Source organism: Tripterygium wilfordii, chromosome 3 (genome assembly GCF_013401445.1).
Source record: "Tripterygium wilfordii isolate XIE 37 chromosome 3, ASM1340144v1, whole genome shotgun sequence".
Lineage (NCBI taxonomy): Eukaryota > Viridiplantae > Streptophyta > Magnoliopsida > Celastrales > Celastraceae > Tripterygium > Tripterygium wilfordii.
This window is the reverse complement of record NC_052234.1, coordinates 4427035-4450203: the sequence shown is the minus strand read 5'-3', so window position 1 is coordinate 4450203 and position 23169 is coordinate 4427035. Positions and strand designations below refer to the sequence as shown.

Below are 23169 nucleotides of genomic sequence, written 5' to 3'. Positions count from 1 at the left end.
CTTGGAGTGGAAGTCACCAATCATTCACAAGGTCTTTTTCTCTCTCAAAGAAAATACATTGCTGATCTTTTATCTCGTACTCGGATGATTGACTCTAAGCCAGTGGCTACACCTCTTGCTACTGCTCCCATTCTCACACTATACTCGGGCACAACTCTCTCAGATCCCCTAGAGTACCGCACCGTTGTTGGCAGCCTCCAATATTTGTCACTCACGTGCCCAGACATTGCCTACACCGTCAACAAACTCTCTCAGTTTATGCATTGTCCCACTACTGAACATTGGACCGCCGCAAAACGCTTATTGCGTTATCTCAGTGGAACTCTGGACCATGGTATTGTTCTGTACAAACATTCTCCAACATCTCTCCATGCCTTCTTTGATACATATTGGGCAGGCAACCAGGATGACTATACTTCCACCGGGGCCTATCTTATCTACCTTGGCCGTAACCCAATTTTCTGGAGTTCTAAAAAGCAACGTACAGTAGCCCGTTCATCTACTGAAGCCGAATACCGTTCAGTTGCCTCCATCGCTGCTGAACGGGGCCATGATAGAGATAAATCCTCCTCATGATTATTCACCACATCAAGTCTGTATATATCTTCCTTAATTAGATGCATGATTATCTCCTCAGTCAATTACATAGTTATCTCCTTAGTCTAAGCCTTGTAATATTTTCTTACCAAAAGTGTTGTAACGTCTACAACCCTGATGGGGTCTCTTGTATTATATATTACACAAACGGTACAGTTAAGAAATAAGAAAGAATTTACCTTTTTCAACACATTATTTTAAAAGGAATCAAGGAAGTCAAGCCGTCAAGGAATGAAGGAACTCTCAAGTCTTCTCAACTCTCTACATCTTTGGAAAGTCAAAAGCCATTTAGCATTTTAAGATTTTTGCGTTTCAACTTTTGACTTTCAAACATCACTTTTCAATTTTCATTTTCAAAATAGAGTAAGAGTTATACTAGTTTAATTAATTATAATTATATAATAATATAAAGTATAAACTTACATTAAGTTCTACTGTTAGTCTGTTATGTCTACATAATTATACTATTATATTTACAGATGTGAAATATTAATTGTAATTATATATAATTATATATTTTAATTTAATTGTTATTAATATATACGGTTTGGTCTGGTTAATCACGGTTTTAAAAAAACAAAACCATGAATCGAACCATATACCACTGTTCTAGTTGTATATCCATTTGCACAACTAACACTAGTAAGATTACAATGATGTCACTTGTCTATGTTGGATAAGTGAACAATAATCAAAAGGACAAAAAAAAGAGGGAAATTTCACTTGTGTGAGGGAGAAATCATTAAGGGTGTGTTTGGAAATATTTTTGTTTTTTTGTTTTTAAAAACTGATTTTAAGTTTAGATTTTGAAAGTAATTTTTAAGAAATAATGATGAAAATAAAATTAATTTGATTGAAGATTTTGCATGGAGAAAGAGAAAAGAGGAAAGTGGAAAGAATTTTATAAAACACAAAATACTAGTTTTGATTTTTTGATTTTTTTTGGTTTTGAGTTTTACAGAATAATTTCTAAAAACATCCACCCAAACGAATTTTCAATCCCATTTGAATTTTCAAAAACAGAAAACAATTTTAAAATTTTTAACCAAACATGCCCTTCAATTTATTTTCTAAAATATTCTATTGCACTTTTGTTTTCTAAAACCCAATCCGATGATGTTTAGGTAATTTGCAAAAGGGAAGTTTCGTGGGAAAATTCTACCGAACGAGTTTAAGCTCACTCTCTCACTCACTCGGAGAAACACAACAACTCAGTCCACCACGCCTTCCCCAAATATCATCCCTATTAGTAATCCACCTCTATCCACCTCTCTCTCTACGTACGCACACAATTGAAATACAGAGAGGGAGAAAGACGAAGCCAATATTTAGCAACTGAAGCGCTCTACTGCTGGTCAACTGCGATGGCGAGTGTGATAGAGGCGACGTTTCCGTTTAGAATCTTAGACGAGGCCAACTCTAAATCTTCTCCGTCGTCATCTTCTGATTCGAAACCAGCCGACGCCGTTATTTTCTTTGGATTAAGCTTGGTGCTTGGGATCGCCTGCAGGCACGTCTTGCGTGGCACAAAAGTCCCGTACACCGTCGCTCTTCTCGTCGGCGGAGTCACCATTGGTGCTATTGGTATAGGTTTCATCTTTCTATGCTTCTTTGCCTTTTCCCTTTGTATTTTTTTATGTGTCGTTGTTTTCTTATATGTACTTCCAACTAATTACTGGCACAGGGTAGCTACAACTTTCATGTTTTATTTAGTAACTTGTATTTCAGAAGATGAAGACTAAATCTACCAATTGAACTGTGAAACTACCACTTGAAGAAAATGAAGATCGATTTTAACTTGATTACTGTAACCTTGAATTTCCGCTACTTGGGTTTAACCAATCTATTGGTCTTCTCCCTTGTTTCTTTACTTATAGCCTTGTCCCACATGCTTTGCTGCCTTGGTTCCTCACTGCTATCCCGTTGATCCTTGCTGCACATGATAAAGCCCTATAATGAACTTTCTGTCATCTTGTATTGGATTGATTCGACATTCAGCTGATCCATATGTTTCCAATTTTAGTTTCCTTGTTTTGTTTTGATTTGCCGTTCTGCTGTAGCTGATGCATTTATCTCCAATTTTTACAATCTTAGCTGGTATTGCTTCAACAGCCTACTTACCAAAAAAAAAAAAAGCTTCAACGGCCATGTCTTTGGTTGTGTAAACAACTGAAACAAAACTCTTTTTTTCCCTCTTCAATTCTTGCTGTTCTATGTTGTAAAGCTTAGTGGACCTTATAACTGACTTGATCTTAAGTACCTTTTCTTTCAACATAAAACATATATAGATTACTTTCGCTTTGGAGGATTTTCTCTTCATCAATCCCTGTAGAATAATAGTCGAACTTCCATATATCTATCAGTGTTGACACCAGGCGGTTAGGCGTGCGCCTAGGCGCGCCGGGCGTGCACCTAGGCTAAAAAGAGGTAAGTTGAGTGTTTTTTAAAGATTTTTTTCATTCTGTTTTAAAGATATTTTTTAAAAACTTTCATTTTATTTTTGACAGACACAGATGTCAAATTGTCCTAGGCATTAAAAACACAGGTGCCAAAAGCTTTAGTTGTCTAAAAATACATGTGTCAAAAGCTTAATACATGTGTAAAAAGCATATGAATTCTACATTACTTGTCTAAAAATACATGTGTCAAAAGCTTAATATATGTGTCAAAAACATATGAATTCTACATTAGTTCTTAACAGTGCAGATTTTGAAACAATCTCTATTATGACATGTGTATTTTTGAGTGGCTAATTTATTGACGTGTCTCCGCTAAGGTATTAAAAATAATAAACTAATATGTGACTAGTATATAATAAATTTATATATATATTTATTGACATGTCTCTATATTTATTTATATTTAAAGTAAAATTGCTCCTAGCTCCGGTCGGGTGTGCGCCTTGCGCCTCAGGTGTTTAATGGGTCGTGTGCCTTTGTGCGCCTTTCGCTTGTAACAACATTGATATCTATATCAGACAACTGTGCTCCTCGCATCCTCCACAGTTGTGAGCCATCGTTCTTCTTTCATTTTACTATTTTTTGATATGAGTTTCAGGCTGAAAAGTAATTTTATTTGCAAATTACAATGCTGTGCTAATATAATAAGATATTGCTAAATCATATCATGAGATATTGTTTTTGTCTATGATGTAAGTTCCTTCATCTCTGTTTTAGTCGAGTTCCCATATTTAAATATCTACCTTTTTTCATGGTGATTATCCTTGTCTCACTTTTGTCTCATTGTTTTTTGTGCCTTACAATTGTGAAGGTACTTGAGTATGAAATTTTGTACAACAACTACAATAATGAGTCACAATCCCAAAGATTTGTAAGCTAAATGAACCCTTATTCAAAGCTATACTTGACCCCAGATGGAGCACATTATTATTTAGAAGTCATTGCAACAATGCCTATTGTTTGACTGATTTCTTCTGAACTTTTTTAGTGAGTCCAGCTTGTAGTTTTCCTTTTTTCTTTTTGTTAATTGTCACAATGATTATAACAATACAGCACTAGTCGTGAGAAATTTTCAGAGTCCTGGAATAGATTATGAGCAATTTTCTGCTGAGGCTTTTCCAAGGTGTGCAAGTCACAAAAATATTCTCATTATGATCTGTTGTCTAGGACTTTATGCGTCCAGCTTCCTTAATTCACTTCTGATACTAACTTTTATAAATTTTCCTTTTAGTCAACATTATAATTCAGTTGGTGTCTATTTACCTGTTGCCATTGGATGCTTTTGATATCTATACAAGGGCAACCATTTGTTGGAATGTTCAGTTTGGTACTCATTTTTGTTTTCATTTCATTATGTCATTTAGATCTTGTATGTGCAGTATGGAGTAAGGAGGCTAGATATGACTGCCAAATCATCCCCACAAGCTAGATACTATGTTGTGCCTTTTTGTTGTAAAATGATAATTGTGTGCATGCTGTCACTAATCATGTTGTTAATGCTATGCTAAGTGAATTTTTTTATTTGCAGAATATGGTACAAATCATCGACTGGGAAAGATTGGGAATGGCATTCGTCTATGTAAGTTACTAATTCTCTCTGGTTCCTTTCTCGGTGTTATTGTAACCAGGTTCAATTGCGGCTCAACTGTCATATAGCTAACATTATCTTTACTAAAAGTCGTTTAGCTATAAATTGTGGCCTTTCATGTATGTGTATTTGTAGGGGCAAATATTGATCCTGACCTCCTTTTGGCTGTTTTTCTTCCTGCCCTTCTTTTCGAGAGTTCATTTTCTATGGAAGTCCACCAAATAAAGGTTTGTTTTTCCTATTTTGTTCTAGGAATTGAATGCCGTAAACTTTTATTATTCTAGGCGTAGCCATTGTAGTTTTGCAGATTCCCCCTCCCCACCTCTGTCTCTCTCTCCGTCTCCATTACCACCCACCCTACACACACAAAACAAAGGGTAAGAATGCATGCACTTTTTTGGATGTTTAGATTGATTTAATTGAACAACTTAAGAACATGAGAACCCTCTATTGATTGCATGATTGTAGCATAAACAAATTGAGAGAACATGAACGCTAGAAGATCTCTTGCTTCTGAAAATTGAGGAATCAGATATCATAAGGTTTGCATGTGTCTTCTCTTAGAATTAAATTACTCAGGCCCTACTTACTAAGCCATGTCAGTTCATCGAGCCAGAAACTTAAAAAAATGAAAAAAACTCTCTTGGATTGGGACCCAACCTTCATATGATGGCTTAAATCCATATCAATCTACAAACTGAAACACCAGTTGACTTTCTTTAACGTTTCTGACGAGAATTGAAACAAGACCATGCTGATAGTTTCTTAAACTCATCTCCTTTTACATCTCTCTGCACAGAAACTGTGAACAAGTCCTTAAACTTCAAATCTTGCTTCAAGACTTTCTGGCTTGAGGCCATTGCTGTAAGAGCTACTCCCCTCTATTAGGAGCCTAAGCCACTTCAATAACTATGCCTGGGTAAAAAAGAAGCATCTTTTGCTTCTCATAACCTTCTGTGTGACTTGTGAGGCAACTATTTTTGTTGCTTCAAGCTCTTTTTCCTGAAACTAAGCAAGGTGATATAGCCCAAGTTTAGGGTTAATTAAATCTAGAATTAAAAATGGAAGAGAATCAATGGCATAGAAAACTTGTTTGAGGAACATAAGTAGGATTTTTTTTTTCCTTTTGAGAAGAGAAAAATAAAAGGAAAGGTATTAGGCCAGGTGGGCGAAAAGAGAGCATAGAGCTCTTTTACTCAAATCAGACTTTTTTATTTGCCAAACTTCATATTCCTTTGGATCTAAAGGCCTACCTATTTGACAACGAAAATCATCTGTAGTAAGAAACTAAAAGCTGTAGAAAAGATCTATTGAATCCAGTGTTTTCAAAAACGTTTGCGATGCGCGTTTCGGTGCGCGAATTGGTGCGAAATGGCATGAAAAAGCACCAAAACGTATTGATTAAACGAAACCAATTAAGTGTACGTATTTTTGAAGAAATACGTAAAATATGATAATTCGTTGAAGCGTGGTTCAACGTACGCTTCACAGGTTTATGAATATGCTACATCGTTTTGCCTGGTTTTGGGAACAAAAAAAATCCAGAAGTTAGGTTAGGTCGTAAGTCGAAACCCATGAACTGCAGTGAATCAAAAATCGAAATAGACTGTGACCTCTGACCCCATTTATCATCTTTGCAACTGCAACTGCGATCTGCCACCTCCGAGCTGCGAGCTACGACTGACCATTGCAAGTAATCCCCGACGATAGCAAGATTGATTCACTTGGAGCCACGTTGCCACTTGCAAGCTGAAGGACATTATTTGCTTGGAGCCTGCAAGTTGTGATTTGATTTCACGATCTCTCTGGGATCTTCTTCTCCTTCAGTGGGCTTAGGGCATTATTTGCTAGGAGCCTTGTTGTGTTATCTGAAGGAAAATGTCTTGCCTTGGGCTTCCTTTCTTGCATGTTATTCAATTGGGCTTCTCTTATTACTAGCCCACATGTCTTCTTGTTAAAATTTAAAACGATACAGTTCATATGTTGTTGTTTGACTTTGAACTCATATTTGTTTATTCATTTTTGTATCACAGTACAAAGGCTAATGTCTCCATTTTGGAGAGAAATTAATCAATCAAGACCATTTTAGTACCTTAGATTTTTTTTACATGAATATGCATATAATTCACATATAGAATTATTTTTAATGAAAATAAAAATATATGATATTTACATATTTTTTTAATAAATATATGATATTTACATATTTTTAATATAAAAAATAATTTTCCGAAAAAATTACGCCTCAACGCATCGATACTTACGCCTTTCCTTGTAGAGCCGATAACGCATCGCCTTACGTTTTCGCATTTGAAAACACTAATTGAATCTAAAGGTCTTGACATGCAAGTATAAGATTCTAGATGCAGATGCAGAAGATTTTCACAGTGACTTTTGTGTGCTAAATGATGGTTTCCTGGTCTTTTCTTATAGTGGTCATAAGTAAGTGGAGAAAGGCAGATTATCTTACTAAATTTTTGTGGAAAAAACTTGAAAATAAATATTAGAAATATGAAAAGAGAAGTGTTTTCTAGTTATAGTAGGGCTTTAAGATAAAGAGTAAGTTAAGGTTTCAGTAGGAGTTGCATTATGGAATCTAGTTTTTATAAGATCATTACAGGACTGGTAGCTAAAAAGTATTTCTGAGTTAGTCAGGCTGCTGTTGTGGTAAAAAGGTATATGGTCATGGTGTTGGAGCAGAAAACTAGGCAGATACTTTCTTAAAGGAAATCTATCTTTTTGAATCGGAAAGATATTTCCTGCATGAACGTATAATTTAAAGGAAATAACTCCGAAGTTATATCTTTTTATTTATATCTTTGGGCAGTCTATAACTATTTCAAGCTTTGATGCGTAAGTTCTAGTTGAAAGCGATTATAAAGTTTGAGGTATATGATAAGGGTCCATATGGTTTGAAATTTTTTTTATATTCATCTGGATCTGTATGTTCATACCATTTGAGTGGACAATGCCAAATGCAAGTATGTGAAAAAAATGCTCGAGAAATATTTACCTAAGCATAATCATTCATTTGCTTGTTTGGCTTTATAATGCAAATCCTTTCAGAAAAAATTAAATGAAAATAGAGATTTTGAGAGATGAATATGAAAAAAAAGAGAGCAAACATTTTGAATGCAGAATAAGGGGATTACCCTTCCTGGCTATGCAGATGGGCTTAATAGAGGAAAATTATATTAATTTGGCGAAGTACCAAAAACCAAGTCGATTATATCGATAGCAGTTCCTTTTATAAATGAAATTCCTGATAGCAAATTGATTGTTGTTCTTTATAAATCATTCAATCTTAATGTAAAGTCTCATATATTCATCATCATTGTCAAAGTCTTTTTCCCAACCATAATGGTGTCAGATACACTAATCCATCAGAGAAATTTTATTCTTAATCCACTACATGAATTCTCTCTAATCATTCCAGTCCAAAACTGCACTTCCCACTAAAATTATGCTGTCCATTTATCCTGTCACTACCAACCATAATGGTGTCTTATTTTTCTATCACTTCCATCCATACTTATGCAGTCCAATCTAAAATTATGGCGTTCATTTATCCTATAGTGACCATGTCTTTATTTTAATCGCTTCTGTCTATGCCATATCGGAAAACTGAATTGGGCAAAATAAAATAAACCCAACGGCCATACAATAAAATAAGAAAGCCTAATTGAGAAAAATTGCAATAGTTACTTAACTGTGATCATACTCTACCCTAATATATTACAGTCCTTATAATAATAATTATTATTAGTCTTAGGGTCCGTTTGGCTGACAATTTCTTCAATAGCATATATGCTAGAAATAGAATATATGGTGGTAGTATATACGTTGGTAAAAATGGTAGAATATATGCTGTCTGAAATGTTGGTATTGTTTGGTTCAACTTTTGTTAGTAGCATATATGTTGCGAGAAATTACGTGTAGGGGTATTATGCATTTTAGTTGTAAGAAATGCAAAGAAATAGTGAAACAAATAACAAACAATTTAGATAATAAAGATAAATAATTTTACTTAATTAGACGATAAAGTAGATAGTAAATATTAAACAAAGTAATTAGACTAGTTCATAATTTTACTTAATTAGACAATAAAGTAAAATTTTACTAATATTTGAAATTAAATAAGACGGTGTTAATTTCGGTGTTCCATTAATAAGACATGGACATATTGGTCATGAAATATGGAATTGTCCCAAAATTGTCCTCGTGAGAACAATTTTGAAATGGTTGCTTTATTGTCCCAAAATTGTCTAGAAATTTGTGTGTCAAAATTGTTGTTTGGTGCACCATTAGCCTATATGCTACTGAATATGGTGCACCAAATGCACCCTTAGTATTTGCTTTTGCTCCTCTATCACTTGGCATCCTAAGTATAAGATTAACGTATTTATGTATACAAGAGCTATAGGCTACAACTGCTAGTAACTGGGGCTGGAGACCTTACTACATTTTAAATTTCGACTCTAGCAAATACACATGGCTTCCCTCCATCCCTTTCTTTCGTACTTTGTTTGTATGTTATATGAATGTTCACATTTACTTGTATTTTTTTTGATTCAGTTTTTTGTTTTAATTCCTTTGTAATTGAATTGTTTATGTCCTTGGGAAATAAAGGTTGTTGGATGTTTCTCCTCTATTTGTTTCCATCGGCAGATTTATTTGGTTTTAAGTGCTAAATAGTATAGTTTTCAGAGCTTCAAGTGAACCCGTGACTTTTACCTTTTTCTGTACAGAGATGTATGCCACAAATGCTTCTACTTGCTGGGCCTGGAGTTATTATTTCAACATTTTGTCTTGGATCTGCTTTAAAGGTACCATGCAATCTATTGGTTGACCTATGTTTATCTCTGTGTACGTATTGTTTGTATGTACGAGTGTAATGTAAGTGCTTCTTCAATCATTCTGCAGCTCATCTTTCCCTATAACTGGGACTGGAAAACATCACTTTTGCTTGGGGGACTACTAAGTGCTACTGATCCTGTGGCTGTTGTTGCTATGTTGAAAGAGCTTGGTGCAAGCAAAAAGCTAAGTACAATAATTGAAGGAGAATCCTTGATGAATGATGGGTAACTAGATTTCTTGTTCTTCCTTTATTTCCTTCAATGAACTGTCGGTAGAGAACTTTATCTTGGTATTCAAATTGGGGAGTTGCTTTACTTGAAAACTTCTTTTGTTCTAGGCTAAGCTAGATGGATTTTCTATTATTTCATTTACATCAGGTCTTTTCTGACTTCTGAGTCCTCATAATTTCTATATCCAGGACAGCAATTGTGGTCTATCAGCTATTCTTTAGAATGGTCCTTGGAGAGAACTTTAACTGGGGTGCTGTACTCAAGTTTCTGACACAAGTCTCCCTTGGAGCGTATGTATCCTATGTACTATTTTGAACAATGTTGGAAAATAAGTTTATGAGGGTTATGGTTTCTTTCCTTGGTCCAGTGTAGGCATTGGTATTGCTTTTGGAATTGCTTCTGTTTTGTGGCTTGGATTCATCTTCAATGACACGGTGATTGAGATTGCGCTGACATTTGCCGTGAGCTACGTTGCTTATTATACTGTATGTTCCTGGCCAACTTGCAAGATCTATGTATAGATTTATTAATTTAGCAAGTCCAAGAAATTTCAAATTGGTCTAACACACCAAGTAATCCATCATCCAAGGTTTTTACTTTTTAGTTGATTTTCAAAGGAAAGGTAAAGTTGATGCATGTCTGGGTTTAGCGTCCTAATTTTATTGCTGTCTTCATGCTTCTAACCCTCCCTCTTTATGGCTGGTTTTTGTTTTGGTTTTTTCTTTACTTTTCTGTTTGTCCTCCTTTCATGTGTTATTCGGCTTTAAATGCTTTTCTCAACCTTTTATTCTTGGTTAGCAATGAACCTCTTTGTTTATTTCTATTTTTGATATGTGCTTGTAGGATACAGGTCTAGTTTGTTTGAGTTATACGCAAATGAATTTCTTAACTCTTTTCTGATTCAGTGGGGTACAACTTCCAGAGATTAAGAAATACCTCCTATTATTCCCTTTATTTGTTATTGTTAAGATTAGTTACTTTGTTGTTCAACCCAATAAGTTAATTTGTTAGGTTTGGGCATTTCACATCATCTATACATATTCTAGCACTCTCCCCTCATGTGTGGGCTGGACAATCTGATAGCCCAACACTTGCACAACAAATGAGACCCGATACTAAGACTACTCTCACACAAGGCCTTATTTGTGGCGACAACAAAAGGTGGTCAAAATTGTGGAAGCTAAGAACCCGAGACCTCTCGATCCGATAACATGCTAAGATTAGTTATTTTTCCATTCAACCCAACATATTGTTTAGAAGAGAAAGGTTGGGGGATATTTTAATAGCCCTTTTGTGAAAATCTTTCATCCAAGGAGTTTGACATGGGAAGGATGTCATACTTGATGCTGTACCAAAATGCAGCTTAAAATAGTAATGTGCTGCTATTATTTTGTTTATTTAGAACATTTTGGAGAATCTATTTGTCTTTTGTAGATTAAGAAATTTACTATCTTCTCCGTGTCTTCTATGTGCTAGGCTCAAGAGGCTGCTGATGTTTCTGGTGTGTTGGCAGTAATGACATTAGGAATGTAAGCAAATTAATTTTTTGTCTTTCTTTGCTACTTGAGCAAAGGTTATCTCACATGTTAGAATATCTTAACAGGTTTTATGCCACAGTTGCGAGGACATCTTTCAAGGGTCAAAGTCAACAGAGCTTGCATCACTTCTGGTATGCTCTGTGCCTCTAACTAGAACTGAAGCATCCATGTGATAAGCAAGTGCTATTACATTGTGGGATATGACAAGGATAGGAATTTGTGCTCTAAATGTTCAAACAATCTTCACCATTATGCACTGGTTGATCAGCAATTAATCAAGGAAAAAACTGCGTATTATAGGGTAAAGAAGATACCTGTACAATCACATCCTACAACCTAAACTTGTAACATTCAAAAGAAAAAAAAAAGCATGATTGTCTATAAAGGCTTAAACTATGAACAGACGGAATCAAATTATATAATTTCAAGAACTTTTTTCTTGTATTGTTTTAGAAATATTGAACATCATAACATAATTGGCTGGAATATACTATTGTATTTAATAGCTTATACCCAATTTAGCATATCCTAACTCTGTAAACATCTTGACTTTCCCTTGACTCCTTTTCTTTTTGTCCTGTCCTGTCCTGTCCACCAGCACCATGCTTTATAGCTTTTAACTCAAGGATTAAGTGATTTTGACGTTATCACCTTTAGAGGGGTCAAAATAGTATACTAGAAATCATGGAAATTTTTTTTCTTATTGTTTGAACGGACAAAAAGAACAAAATAACTATGGTGAAAATTACAAACAAATCTGTAAACCATACACTGTTTTCGATATGCGTTTTTTTAAGATTTGGATAAGTCATCAGTAAACAACGGGCATATTCTCTCAAGCATTTTTAGTTCGGCTGCATGAATACAAAGAAAAGTTAATTGGCATCTGCTCTATGGATTCTCCATTGCTGTTTATTCCAATGTAAAGTTATTCATTGTGCTTATCATATATCATCTGTGTATTTTTTTTCAGTACTTCCATTTATGTCTTGTTTTGGTATCAGTATTTTTGAAGCATTTTCTATTCAATTCTTCTTAACTTTCTTTTTTTGAGCACTGACATCTTACTTTTGTACATGCCTTAACAGTCCTAAACAATTTTCTTTCATCCCTAGAGACTCCATTCAGTCGATTCTATCGTCCCTCCGTCTAATCCATTTGTTCAAATCCATATTTTGTTATTCCTTATTGTTGTATCTAATTTTCACTACATCAAATTGGTATCAAAGAGCCCAAAGGTTTGAACTTTAAACCATGGTGGGACATGGTAGAGTTCACGATCCAAGAAGAAAATTGCTTCAACAAAAGGAGATGGCTGAGATGAGACGTAAGATTGAAGAATTGTCGCGGGCTATACAAGCTCTTCAGTGACGGAGACAGGCAAAAGCCTGAATGGAGAAGGAAGAAAATTAATAGAACAATTGGAATCTTTTGTTAATTGGCTAACTGATAATAAATTGCGGACAAGTTTGGAACATAGAGAACAGACTATGAGATTACAGATAAGAGATGTGGATACTCCCTTTTCCTATAACAGGTGAGAGTGTTTAACTTTGATATTGTCAGCACAAGGTGAGTGTAGAAAAAATATGATAAGTACCAGTTCTATGATTGGATGCACCGGAATCAATAGTACAAGCATTTCTAGTTCGGGAGGTGATACTTAAAGCCTTTAGAAAATTACTTTTGAGAGTATAGTTCATTGTAGTATAGTGGTGAGTATTCCCGCTTGTCACGCGGGTGACCCGGGTTCGATCCCCGGCAATTGCGTAAAAAACTTAATATGAATTTAATTGCAAGCGCACAAATCGCACAAGTAATAAGATGATGAGTAAATTATCGTTTCCACGATGATATGTTGGCAATTAAAATCAATGTCAAAGCAAACAACAAGTATGTACATTGGGGAAAAGGATTTGTGGTTGGTTTTGATTTTTTTAACTAAACCAAATCAAGTAGTAAAAGAGCAATTAAGAAAGCACAAGTCCAAACACAAATGTAATCAAGGATGGAAAACACTAGGGTCACCTATCCAATTCAACTCCCTTGATCCCTGAATCCCTAATTCATCTCTCAATAATGACAATCGGTCTCCCTAACCTACCCAATGCTCTATGTCTAGTCACATCGAAAGTATCTCTATCTCTAATCCCTGTTATGTGTAACAATCGGATTGAAAAGACAAAGACCCATTAAGATTTATGGATTAACCATTTAGCGATTGCATAGGTCACGCCCCTATATTTCTATGGTTCATGCACCTTATGTCATCTATGGCTTGAGGCAAACCTTAGAAATCTCCTTCCGGTTTCAATCTAAGCAACAAATAATCTAGATGGTGATCAAGCATCCAAAAGCATTAAGTACACTCATAGACAATCAATAAGAGAGAGAAATCAAGAAATAAATAAACTAAGTTTATTGAATCTTCAAGGTTTTGTTACATTAGGACCCTAGTAAAGAAATCTAGCCATTCATCGCTTGTAAGTATAGCACTGAACATAGTGGTTGGTGTACTAAGCAGAGTAGAGACCCTCATGGATGCAGCTTGTGGAAATTCATTAGAAAGGGTTGGGAGGTCTGGCTTGCTTTGACTTATTATCAAGCTGGTAAAGGAAACTCTATAAGCTTCTGGAATGACGTCTGGATTGGAGACACTTCTTTAAAGGATTTGTTCCCGAATCTTCACTGTCTAGCTACACAAAAGGGGGCCTCCATCTTACAGTTGCTTCAAACTCATGATAGAGATACTTCTTGGAACATCACCTTTACTCGTGAGGCCCAAGATTGGGAAGTGGAAATGTTTACTAGGTTCTGGCAGTTGGTTTATGGTGCAAAAACCTATCCCACTAAAGAAGACAAAATCTGCTGGAAGTTGGAAAACAGTGAGTTGTTCACGGTGAGCTCCTTTTATAAAGAGCTTCTAAAGGACCACATGCACCTTGGTAACAATCGTTTCCCATGGCTCTGGTTATGGAAGTCTAAGGCTCCTCCTAGAGTTATCTTCTTTAGCTGGGAGGTTGTTTGGCAGAGAATCTTAACTCAAGACAAACTGCAAAGGAGGGGCTTCTCTCTTGTGAATAGATGCTATTTGTGTAAAGCAGATTCGGAGTCTATTAATCACCTGTTCCTGCGATGCCACTGGTTCAGAAAGGTCTGGGAAAATGTTTGGAAGATGTTGGGGCTATGGTGGGTCTCTCACAATACTGTAGAAAAAGAGCTACTTGCGTGGGCTTCTATTGGAAAAGACAAGCACCAAAAGAATTTCTTTCAACTCATTCCTATGTCAGTTATGTGGCTGATTTGGAAAGAAAGGAACAACAGAATCTTCGAAAATAAGGAATCCTCCCTAGACTTGTTTATTGTAAATTGGTTTGCTTGTCTAAAATTCTGGAGTCTGTCTTTCCCTAGAAATGTTTTTGATCTTATTAACTACTCGTCCTTGTTGTAGTTGTGGGTTGCACCCCTTTGGTGTTTGAATAAATTTTTCTATTCAAAAAAAAAAAAGAGGAGAGAGAAAACCCCATTGTGAACCCTCTTCTTCTCCAAGCTCCATTGGTGGCCTTCAAACTCTCCTTCTCTCCCCAAGAGTCTAGAATGTTGTGGAATCCCTAAAACCCTAAAAATCTACCTATATATACCCCCTAAACCCATATGTCGTTTATAATACCTATTGGTGTCGTTCTAAGTCGGACCTACATGAGTTTAGGGCGTTTTCGAGAAGTTGAAAACTACAGAGTCGCGATTTGGGTATGGTCCGATCGATCGGGCTTGACCTCCGATCGATCGGAGTTGCTCTCTGTTATGCCTTCGTTGAAAGGGTCCGATCGATTGGAGTTAGGGTCAAATCGATCGGCCTTCAGCTCTGCCATTTTCTGCATGTGTCTTCAATCTTCGATCCACTGTGACTCCTTTTCGTCCGATGTGTTCCTAAACACCTGTAATGTGCAAATATACATTCTTTAGGTAGCATAAATCCCAAATTGACTATAAACGATACAAGATTGCATATAAAAGGGTGCATAATTATATGTATATAATTAGCACATCATGTGCTAACGAACTTGAGGGCACATTATTGGATGACTGACTATATCTTTGAAGATTAGAAAACATCTTATAGAGCTGCTTCACTGTTCTTGATTAAAGGCAATATTAGACGGGCCACTGTTGTGCGCTTCAATTCTCCTTTCAGTTGGGACATCCGTGGAGACTTGATATCCACGGGTTCTGGTTTTCCTTAGTTTCCAATCAGGTGGTTTTCTATGTTATTCCCAGCAGGTATCCTCGTGTGTCTAGGTTTTTTTACAGTTCTCACACTAGATATTTTTCCTCAATTGATTTGAGCTCGATCCATTCGATGCTTCAATAGTCATGATAGCTAATATCTCGTCTAGTACTCCCCTGCACAGAGGAGCCTTCCTTCATCATCACTTTGCGCCTGTTTGCTTCACGTCGCACCTTTGAGAACACCTCACCCGTGGACGGGAAAGGTTTTTTGCCCAAAATCTGTCCTCTCACCTCGTCTAAGTCACGATTTATGCTAGAGAGGAATTCGAACAACCTCTCGTTCTCCAATTTGCGTTTGAATCGCACGTTGTTATCGGTGGAGCTCTAGTCTTCATCGTAGCTTAGATCAAGTTCTTGCCAAAGAGTCTTCATCTCAATCCAATAATCAGTGACTTCTCGGTCACCTTGCTTAGTTGCCATAGGTGAGTCTTAAGTTCTAAAATCTGAGAGGAATTTTTCAGATCGGAGTATGTCTCGCGAACAACGTGCCATTTATCTTTCGCCATTGGAAGCAACAAATGCATCTTACCAATTGAGGGCTTCATGGAGTAACCGAGCCATGCAATCACCATGGAATTCTCTGATCATCAGAGAGGCATCTGTTGAGGCTGGCTTCCTTATTTCGTCGGTGAGGTAACCTAACTTCCCCTTGCTGTCAATTACTAGTTTGATTGATTGAGCTCACTCAAGATAGTATCTTCCATTGAGCTTCTCAACTATGAGTTGGAAGGACGAGTTATCAAGTCCATTTGAACTCATGGTACCCATGTTCTCTATTTTGGTGCCAGTAGTCGCCACCTTGTTGTGAGTGATTTCCGCCATGGATTACCTAGGGTTGGCACTGCTCCGATACCATGTAAACTGTGAAAGATGTACACAGGAAGTGCTTTTGTATATCATGATGTTACTGTTGTATTTGTTACAGAGGCAATACCCTATTTTATACAAGTACAAAGTAAGTTTCTCCATAAGTATACAAGTACAAATTTGGTAAGTTTCTCCTTGATTTATGGAGAGTAATCCTAACAAGTCAATTCCTATAATCATGCCATAATTAAATCATACAATTATGCTAACAATTAAGTCTTCCAATCACTCCAATATTAATATCCAACGATCATGCTCGTATTTTTTCAAATGATCGGATGAAATGAGACTATTCAATCTGTCTGAACTTTCCTTTGGCTGCCGACTTATCAAAGCCCCCTTCTATGTCGTGGCTTATGACCAGCTGTATTGCCAAGGGTAGCTTGTTATATATATATGTTATATTCACACGCACCCAAAAGTGAATTTCAGGTATTTTTTTGTATCTTTTGTAAATAGCTATTTAAATCTAAATATAGCAATGCTGCTCATTTCACTATAGCGCATAGCAATGTCGTAGCTTTTTTTTTTTGGTGTTTGCTTTTATTTTCTTGCTTTATTTTAGTTTATGCTTAATATAGTATGTTTTAAGAAGTCATGTACTAGCATGTAACTTTTATTGATGTTGGGAGGTTAGGATTAATTTAAGACGAAGGATTAAGATTCTAGGGTTTCTAAGGCTACAATTGAATATGATTTTTGTTTTTTGAATACAATTGTAAGCCTCTCTTACTTATTGTAGGGTTGATTCTATTTTCTTTGAATGGTCACAAACTTGAGTTTTGAGCTCTCTGCATCCCTAGGTTATATTAGGCCAACGACAATCTTATAGCTTTTGTCTGTCCATTATGATCTGTTTTGGATTTCCTACTTTGGGTCTGCATCACCTTCGTATTTATTAGCTTTTATTGTGGTGTAAAACTATTGAACTATGGGATATGATCACATAACTTTATTAATATTGTTTTATGTGTTCAATAATAATAGATATGTGAATGCTGGCTGTGTGCATTTTGAACATAATAGAAATGTAGATTCCCTTCTAGTAGTTGATGCACTTCTCATATGTAATATAAGAAATTGGTTGAACTAAATCAGATATGCTAATTCTATTTTCGTTTTATGTCCTGAAAGTGTCCACTCTTTGACCTGTTATATATATTCCTTTTCTTTTTATTTAGGGAAATGGTTGCTTACATTGCAAATACATTAATTTTCATCTTGAGGTAAGAGCTAAAGTTTAGCACTCTTAAATTTTATCTATTTCTTAAAGTGTTGAAGTGATGTATTAGACCGAAACATGCCATTTGAGTTTACTATATATTGAGAGTCTACCTCTTTTTCCCAGCACGTCACAATCAATAAGCGAAAGGCATTGTTTATTGAATTTGTCTATGCAAGATTGTAAAATTCATTCAGGGCCCATAGATTTTTTTTCTTCTCTTTTTTCCTGATTGATGGATTAAATTGCTTTAATATTTTTCTGAGAATTCTTATGTACAAAATGATTCGCATGTTAAATGATTTTTTTATAGAAGTACAATCAACCGATCTTGATTTCTTGTTAAGATTGTAGAAGAACAGAAGTACCAAAAACCATATGAAAATTGCAGCTCGTTAGTGAATTTGAAGATGAGTAATCTTGTTTTTGCCGAGGCTCGTTTGATATCTGGATCTTTTTTGGGCAGTGGTGTAGCCAACAACTCTCATCGTCATTTTTGTTAATCGTAGTATTGCGAGTGAAGTTTCTATTGTTTAAGCCCTGCCAGTATCAGGATTAGAAAGAGAGATAGATTCAAGAAAAGGAGAGACATATACATCTATATGTCTTTCAGATTATTGAAGTTCTGAATAAAAACAATTACTTTTATCGATATAACTTTTAAAAACATGAGCCCTTATCCCTGATGGAAATTGCAAGTACTCTTTCATCAGATTAGAAATAACTCTTAAAGGCCAAGAAAGGCCAAACGAATCAATGGCAAAATAATGCCTGGCGCTTCATGCCATTACATTGAGTTTATGCATATATCATGTCATGAGATTATTCTGTCATTACAAATGATGGATTGCAAAAACCCTTTAATCTCATCTGAACAAGAGCTTTAATGGCTAATAAAGGGTTGCGCTACAAACATCTAGCAATGATGACCTTATTATCGTTGTCAGTTTTTCTTTCCTCAATTGTAAATCACCGTAACATTTCAATTTCCAGAAGCAAATTTTTCTGGGAAGGGAAAAAAGTTGAGAACTAAAAACTAAAATTCTGATTTAGTTCTCCAAATTCCGCGTACTTTTCTTGTATTTCTACTCAATGAATAATGCAAGTAAATTTCTACATTCTTATGAAGTTACTCATTAAATTGCTTTCTTGACTGTTGTTCTTGTAGTGGTGTTGTCATAGCGGAAGGTGTTCTTGGTGATGAAGGCGTTTTCCACAACCATGGTAGTAATTGTTTTCAAGTCTAACTGTCTTTGTTATGAACCTTCAATTTGCATGAATATTACTATTTACCATTAGTCTATTATTTTGTTTTATACTTTTGCTATGATAATCTAGCATATGGATTCTAAAATTTGCCTACACGAACATATTCAATATGTTGGGTTAGGCGGCCTAACCCAAATGCCCATTTTTCAAAATCGTACAAATCGAGCAAAATCTACGATTTTACTGCCTGGTTTGCACGATTTCAGCTCACTTACGATTTGGGTGCGATTTTCGTAGTTTTAGTTACCTTAATCTTACGATTTTATGATTTAAATAGCGATTTTGACTGGCTTCGTTAGGCTGGAACAATATTTTAATTTTGGAACGTAGAAAGAGAAGGCACTATATTTTTGAGATAAGATTGAATAGTAATTCTGTCCTGATACCATCAAGGGTTTTTTTTTTATTACTTGTGTTATGGTCCAGCAGTGTGGAGGCAGGCAATGGTTTCCAAATAAGTCTCTTGGGCATCAGATGAGTGCTAATAATTAGTGTTAAGTGGTGGCAATAACTAATATGTAATTTGGTAACTAGATCATTGCACATGCTTGTGGTTCTCCTTTCTTTGAACGTGTACAGATGATTGTTGATAAATTACTTTTCAAACTATGGCAGTTCTTATTGCATAAATTAGGTTTCATGGTATTTAACAAAAGTTCAATGTCAATTTGTAGTTTCTTGCAATATATAACTAACGTAATTTCAATGGGATTTTCTATTAAACATCATATACCACGTAAGGATTTCTCACTCAAATTTGGTTTTATATCGATCCTTTCATGAGTAGTTCATTTATTATTTTAGATGCTTAACACATACTTGCATAATCATCTTCTTTGAAGGTTGATGCGATTACCTACTTTTAATAGGGTTTAAGCAGTTGCAACAAATTTCTTAGGCCTGTATTATGGTCATATGATTTGGTTTGCTTACTCAATCCTCTGGATGGAGTGAAAATAAAAATCTTTGTAACTTTAGCTTGCACTGTTTTGTTCCGTAATTCTTGCCATTCATCATCTAATCATGTCATTTTTCTCTCATGTCTTAAACTCTTAAGATGTTCCAATAACCCATTCTTGTGGTGTTTCAGGAAATTCATGGGGCTACCTGATTCTTCTCTACATATTTGTGCAAGTATCCCGTTTAGTTGTTGTTGCAGTATTGTTTCCCTTTTTACGGTATTTTGGCTATGGTTTGGATTGGAAAGAAGGAACCATTCTAGTGTGGTCAGGTCTTCGAGGGGCTGTTGCATTATCACTTTCATTATCTGTCAAGGCAAGTCTCCACATATGCCATCTTAAATTGATTAATCCAGATTTACTTGCTGAAGGTTACTTATTAATTAGTGTTGCATTCCTTTCGTTTAAAAATTTTAAGGGCTCATCATTTTAAAGCCATCAATTTCCTTCTGGAAGTCTTTGTGTTTCGAAGGGAGTATTTTCCTTATTAACGTTGAATTTTGCACAAGGATGGCTACAGGGAAAGAGCTTTTTTTTTTTTTTTTTTTAGGTTAGTTCCCTTTTAAACCAACATCATCTGGAATATTTTTGTCAACAAAGTTGTGGATGTGACCATGAATCTGATGGTTTTAGTTGACTTTATGACAAATCCTTTCCAACGATTGTAGTATATATTTTGTTTATTGAGAAATCCTTTCAAGTCTTCTCAGGATGAAAATGATTTAAATGTATTTAATGTTCCACTTTTGATGTCTATAAATATATTTTCTTATAATATGTTCACTTTTTTCTTGTTTTAGCGCTCTAGTGACAGCTCCTTGCATCTGCTTTCCAACACAGGAACCCTGGTAAGTTCTCAGAACATGACTATTGTCAGAGTTATAAATATCTAAAAAAATCACTCATTGTAACTTTAGCGAATAATATAAGTGATGTAGGAGCATAGTGCACTGTTCACATCACCGTAGCGGAACAGTGACTAATTTTCTGGATTGTTTTATTTAGTGTTTGTTAGAGATGTGTATTTGTATATTGTAGTCTAGAAGGGTAGTTTGGTCTTTTCATGTGTCGGACTTGTCTATATACTCTTGTATTCTTCTTTCGTATTCAACAAGATACATACACGATTTCCTCTCTGTTAACATGGTATCGAGCTAAGTTTTTTTTCCGACAAATTTTTTTTTTCTCGTGCGGCGCTCTTCTTCTCCGGCGAGCTCTCTGCCGTGTGCCGCTGCACTCTCCTTCTCCGACAAGCTCCCCGCCCTGTGCCACTGCTCTCAGCTCTCTCGGCCAGTTCTTTGCCCTAGTTTCGTTGCTCTCTCTGCCACCAGTTCTCTTGGCCCAGCTTCTGGCGTGCACCACTGCACTCTGTTTTTTTTTCCCGACGAGATTCCTGTTGTGCGGCACTCCAGGTTTCGGTGCTCTCTGCTCTGTGTTTTTTTTTTGGTCCTCTCTGCCAGCTCAGTTTCCTCGGCCCAGATCTCTGCTTTCTACCCCTCGTGCCTTCTGCTCCTCACTCACATTGTGCCGCACCACCAGCACTGATCTGGGTACACCTCAGCCACTCTTTAACTTCTCCGGTGGTATTGGTTTTTGTTTGTTGTGACCTGGTTTAGTGTATTTTGGTATATCTTTGTGAGTTTGAGACTATGACCACTCTGGGCAGTGATTTTCCCCCCTTGCCGGGGACTGGTTCCTCCGCCACTCAGTGCTTGTCGACTTCGGCTGTTGCTCCGACACTTTCATCCTAATCGATGGCTGTTGGTTTGACCACCTCTGATCTTCCTCGGGATTTTCTTCCCACTTCGACTGATTTCCGGCTTAGCTCCGCAGGTGACTGACCTACTTGGAGTGCCACAGTTCGTAATGCCTTGTTTGGCCGTGGGCTCTTGTCATATCTCAAGGATGGTCCACCTGTTGATTGTTCTGATGATGTTTTAGCTGCTTGGAGTCTTCGGACTAACTGAGTCTCTAGTTATCTGATTGAGTCTTTCGACCCGGCTCTCCGACCTGATCTAGTTACTCGATCTGCTCATGTTGTTTGGACATCTCTTACTACCCGTTTTGTTGAGCGCGATGGGGCTCGTCAGTATTCTCTTCTTACTGCCCGTTTTGGGATATGCGTCACATGTATGAGTTTCTGATGGCTCTCCGCCTTGAGTTTGGTCCTCTGGTTGGTCAGCTTATCCATCGTGATCCACCTCCCAGTCTCGAGACTGCCGTCGCAGAGTTAGTTGCTGAGGAGACTCATCTTCGTCTATTAGGTGGTGTTAGGCCACCTCCCGCACCCTCTAGTTTCTCTGGTGTTCTTGCTGTGGCACCCTCTGGTATTGCATGCGGCCAGGTCATACTGTGGATGACTGTTGGAAGCTTCACCCCGAGCGTCGTGTTGGACCTCGTGGTCGTGGCCGCCGTGCCTCCACTTCCATTGCTACAGTTGTTACTCCTGCACTTCCTTCTCCTGCTCCTGCTATGCCTCCTATTGATATTCAGCAGTTTCAGCAGTATTAGTAGCGTCTTGAGCAGATGACTGCTCCCTCCAGCACTGGTAGCACTCCTGCATCCTCTGCTTTCTCAGCCATCGGTATGTCTCGTACTTGGATTTTTGACTCTGGGGTCTCTCATCATATGACCTCGGATGCCTCACTATTGACTGATTGTAGTCCCGCACCTCCTATTCCCTCTATTTACACTGCTGATGGTTCTCCATTGAGAGTCTCTCAGGCTGGCTCCATTACTACCACCTCAGAGCCCTCAAGCCATCTCTCTCTACCATCTGTTCTTCATGCTCCTCAGTTGAGCATGAATCTTATTTCCGTTGGTTGTATATGTGATTTTGGCTATGATGTTTTATTCACACCCTCTTCTTGTCGTGTGCAGGATCCGTCTACCAGCCGGGTGATTTGGCATAGACGATTAGGTTATATTTCTGAGTCACGACTGAAGAGTCTCTCCCTATCTGGAGCTCTCGGTCGTAGTTCTTTTTTTGCTTTGAGTCCTTGTCTTGGTTGTAAGCTTGTTAAAGCTACAGCACTTCCCTTTTCCCCCAGTGTATCCCAAACTTCTAATATTTTTGATCTATTACATTCAGATATTTGGGGCCCTGCACCTCTCCCTTCTATTTGTGGTTATCGTTATTATGTTTCCTTTATTGATGACTTTACTCGCTATACTTGGGTCTATCTCTTACAGCATCGCTCTGAGATTCTCGCTGTGTATGAGCGCTTTACCACTATGATTTTCACGCAGTTCGGTCGTCGCATCAAGACGCTCCGCTCTGATTGTGCTCTCGA

General features: G+C 36.8%; 1 protein-coding gene across 3 annotated transcripts in view; it reads left to right on the top strand.

Annotated features, from left to right (window-relative positions):
* Positions 1-1765: 1765 nt before the first annotated feature.
* LOC119995183 (sodium/hydrogen exchanger 8-like) overlaps positions 1766-23169 on the top strand; it is a 39853-nt gene continuing 18449 nt past the window's right edge. The window contains exons 1-13 of one of the 3 annotated variants that reach the window (XM_038841602.1): positions 1766-2181; positions 4585-4635; positions 4780-4871; positions 9393-9470; positions 9568-9725; positions 9920-10021; positions 10099-10216; positions 11208-11260; positions 11335-11400; positions 17608-17652; positions 18817-18872; positions 20008-20192; positions 20677-20724. In XM_038841602.1, the coding sequence (XP_038697530.1) occupies positions 1962-2181; positions 4585-4635; positions 4780-4871; positions 9393-9470; positions 9568-9725; positions 9920-10021; positions 10099-10216; positions 11208-11260; positions 11335-11400; positions 17608-17652; positions 18817-18872; positions 20008-20192; positions 20677-20724 (1272 nt within the window). In that variant the 5' untranslated portion in view covers positions 1766-1961. The remainder of the gene's footprint in view (positions 2182-4584; positions 4636-4779; positions 4872-9392; positions 9471-9567; positions 9726-9919; positions 10022-10098; positions 10217-11207; positions 11261-11334; positions 11401-17607; positions 17653-18816; positions 18873-20007; positions 20193-20676; positions 20725-23169) is intronic. The other 2 variants (XM_038841601.1, XM_038841603.1) reach the window with 2 other exon arrangements.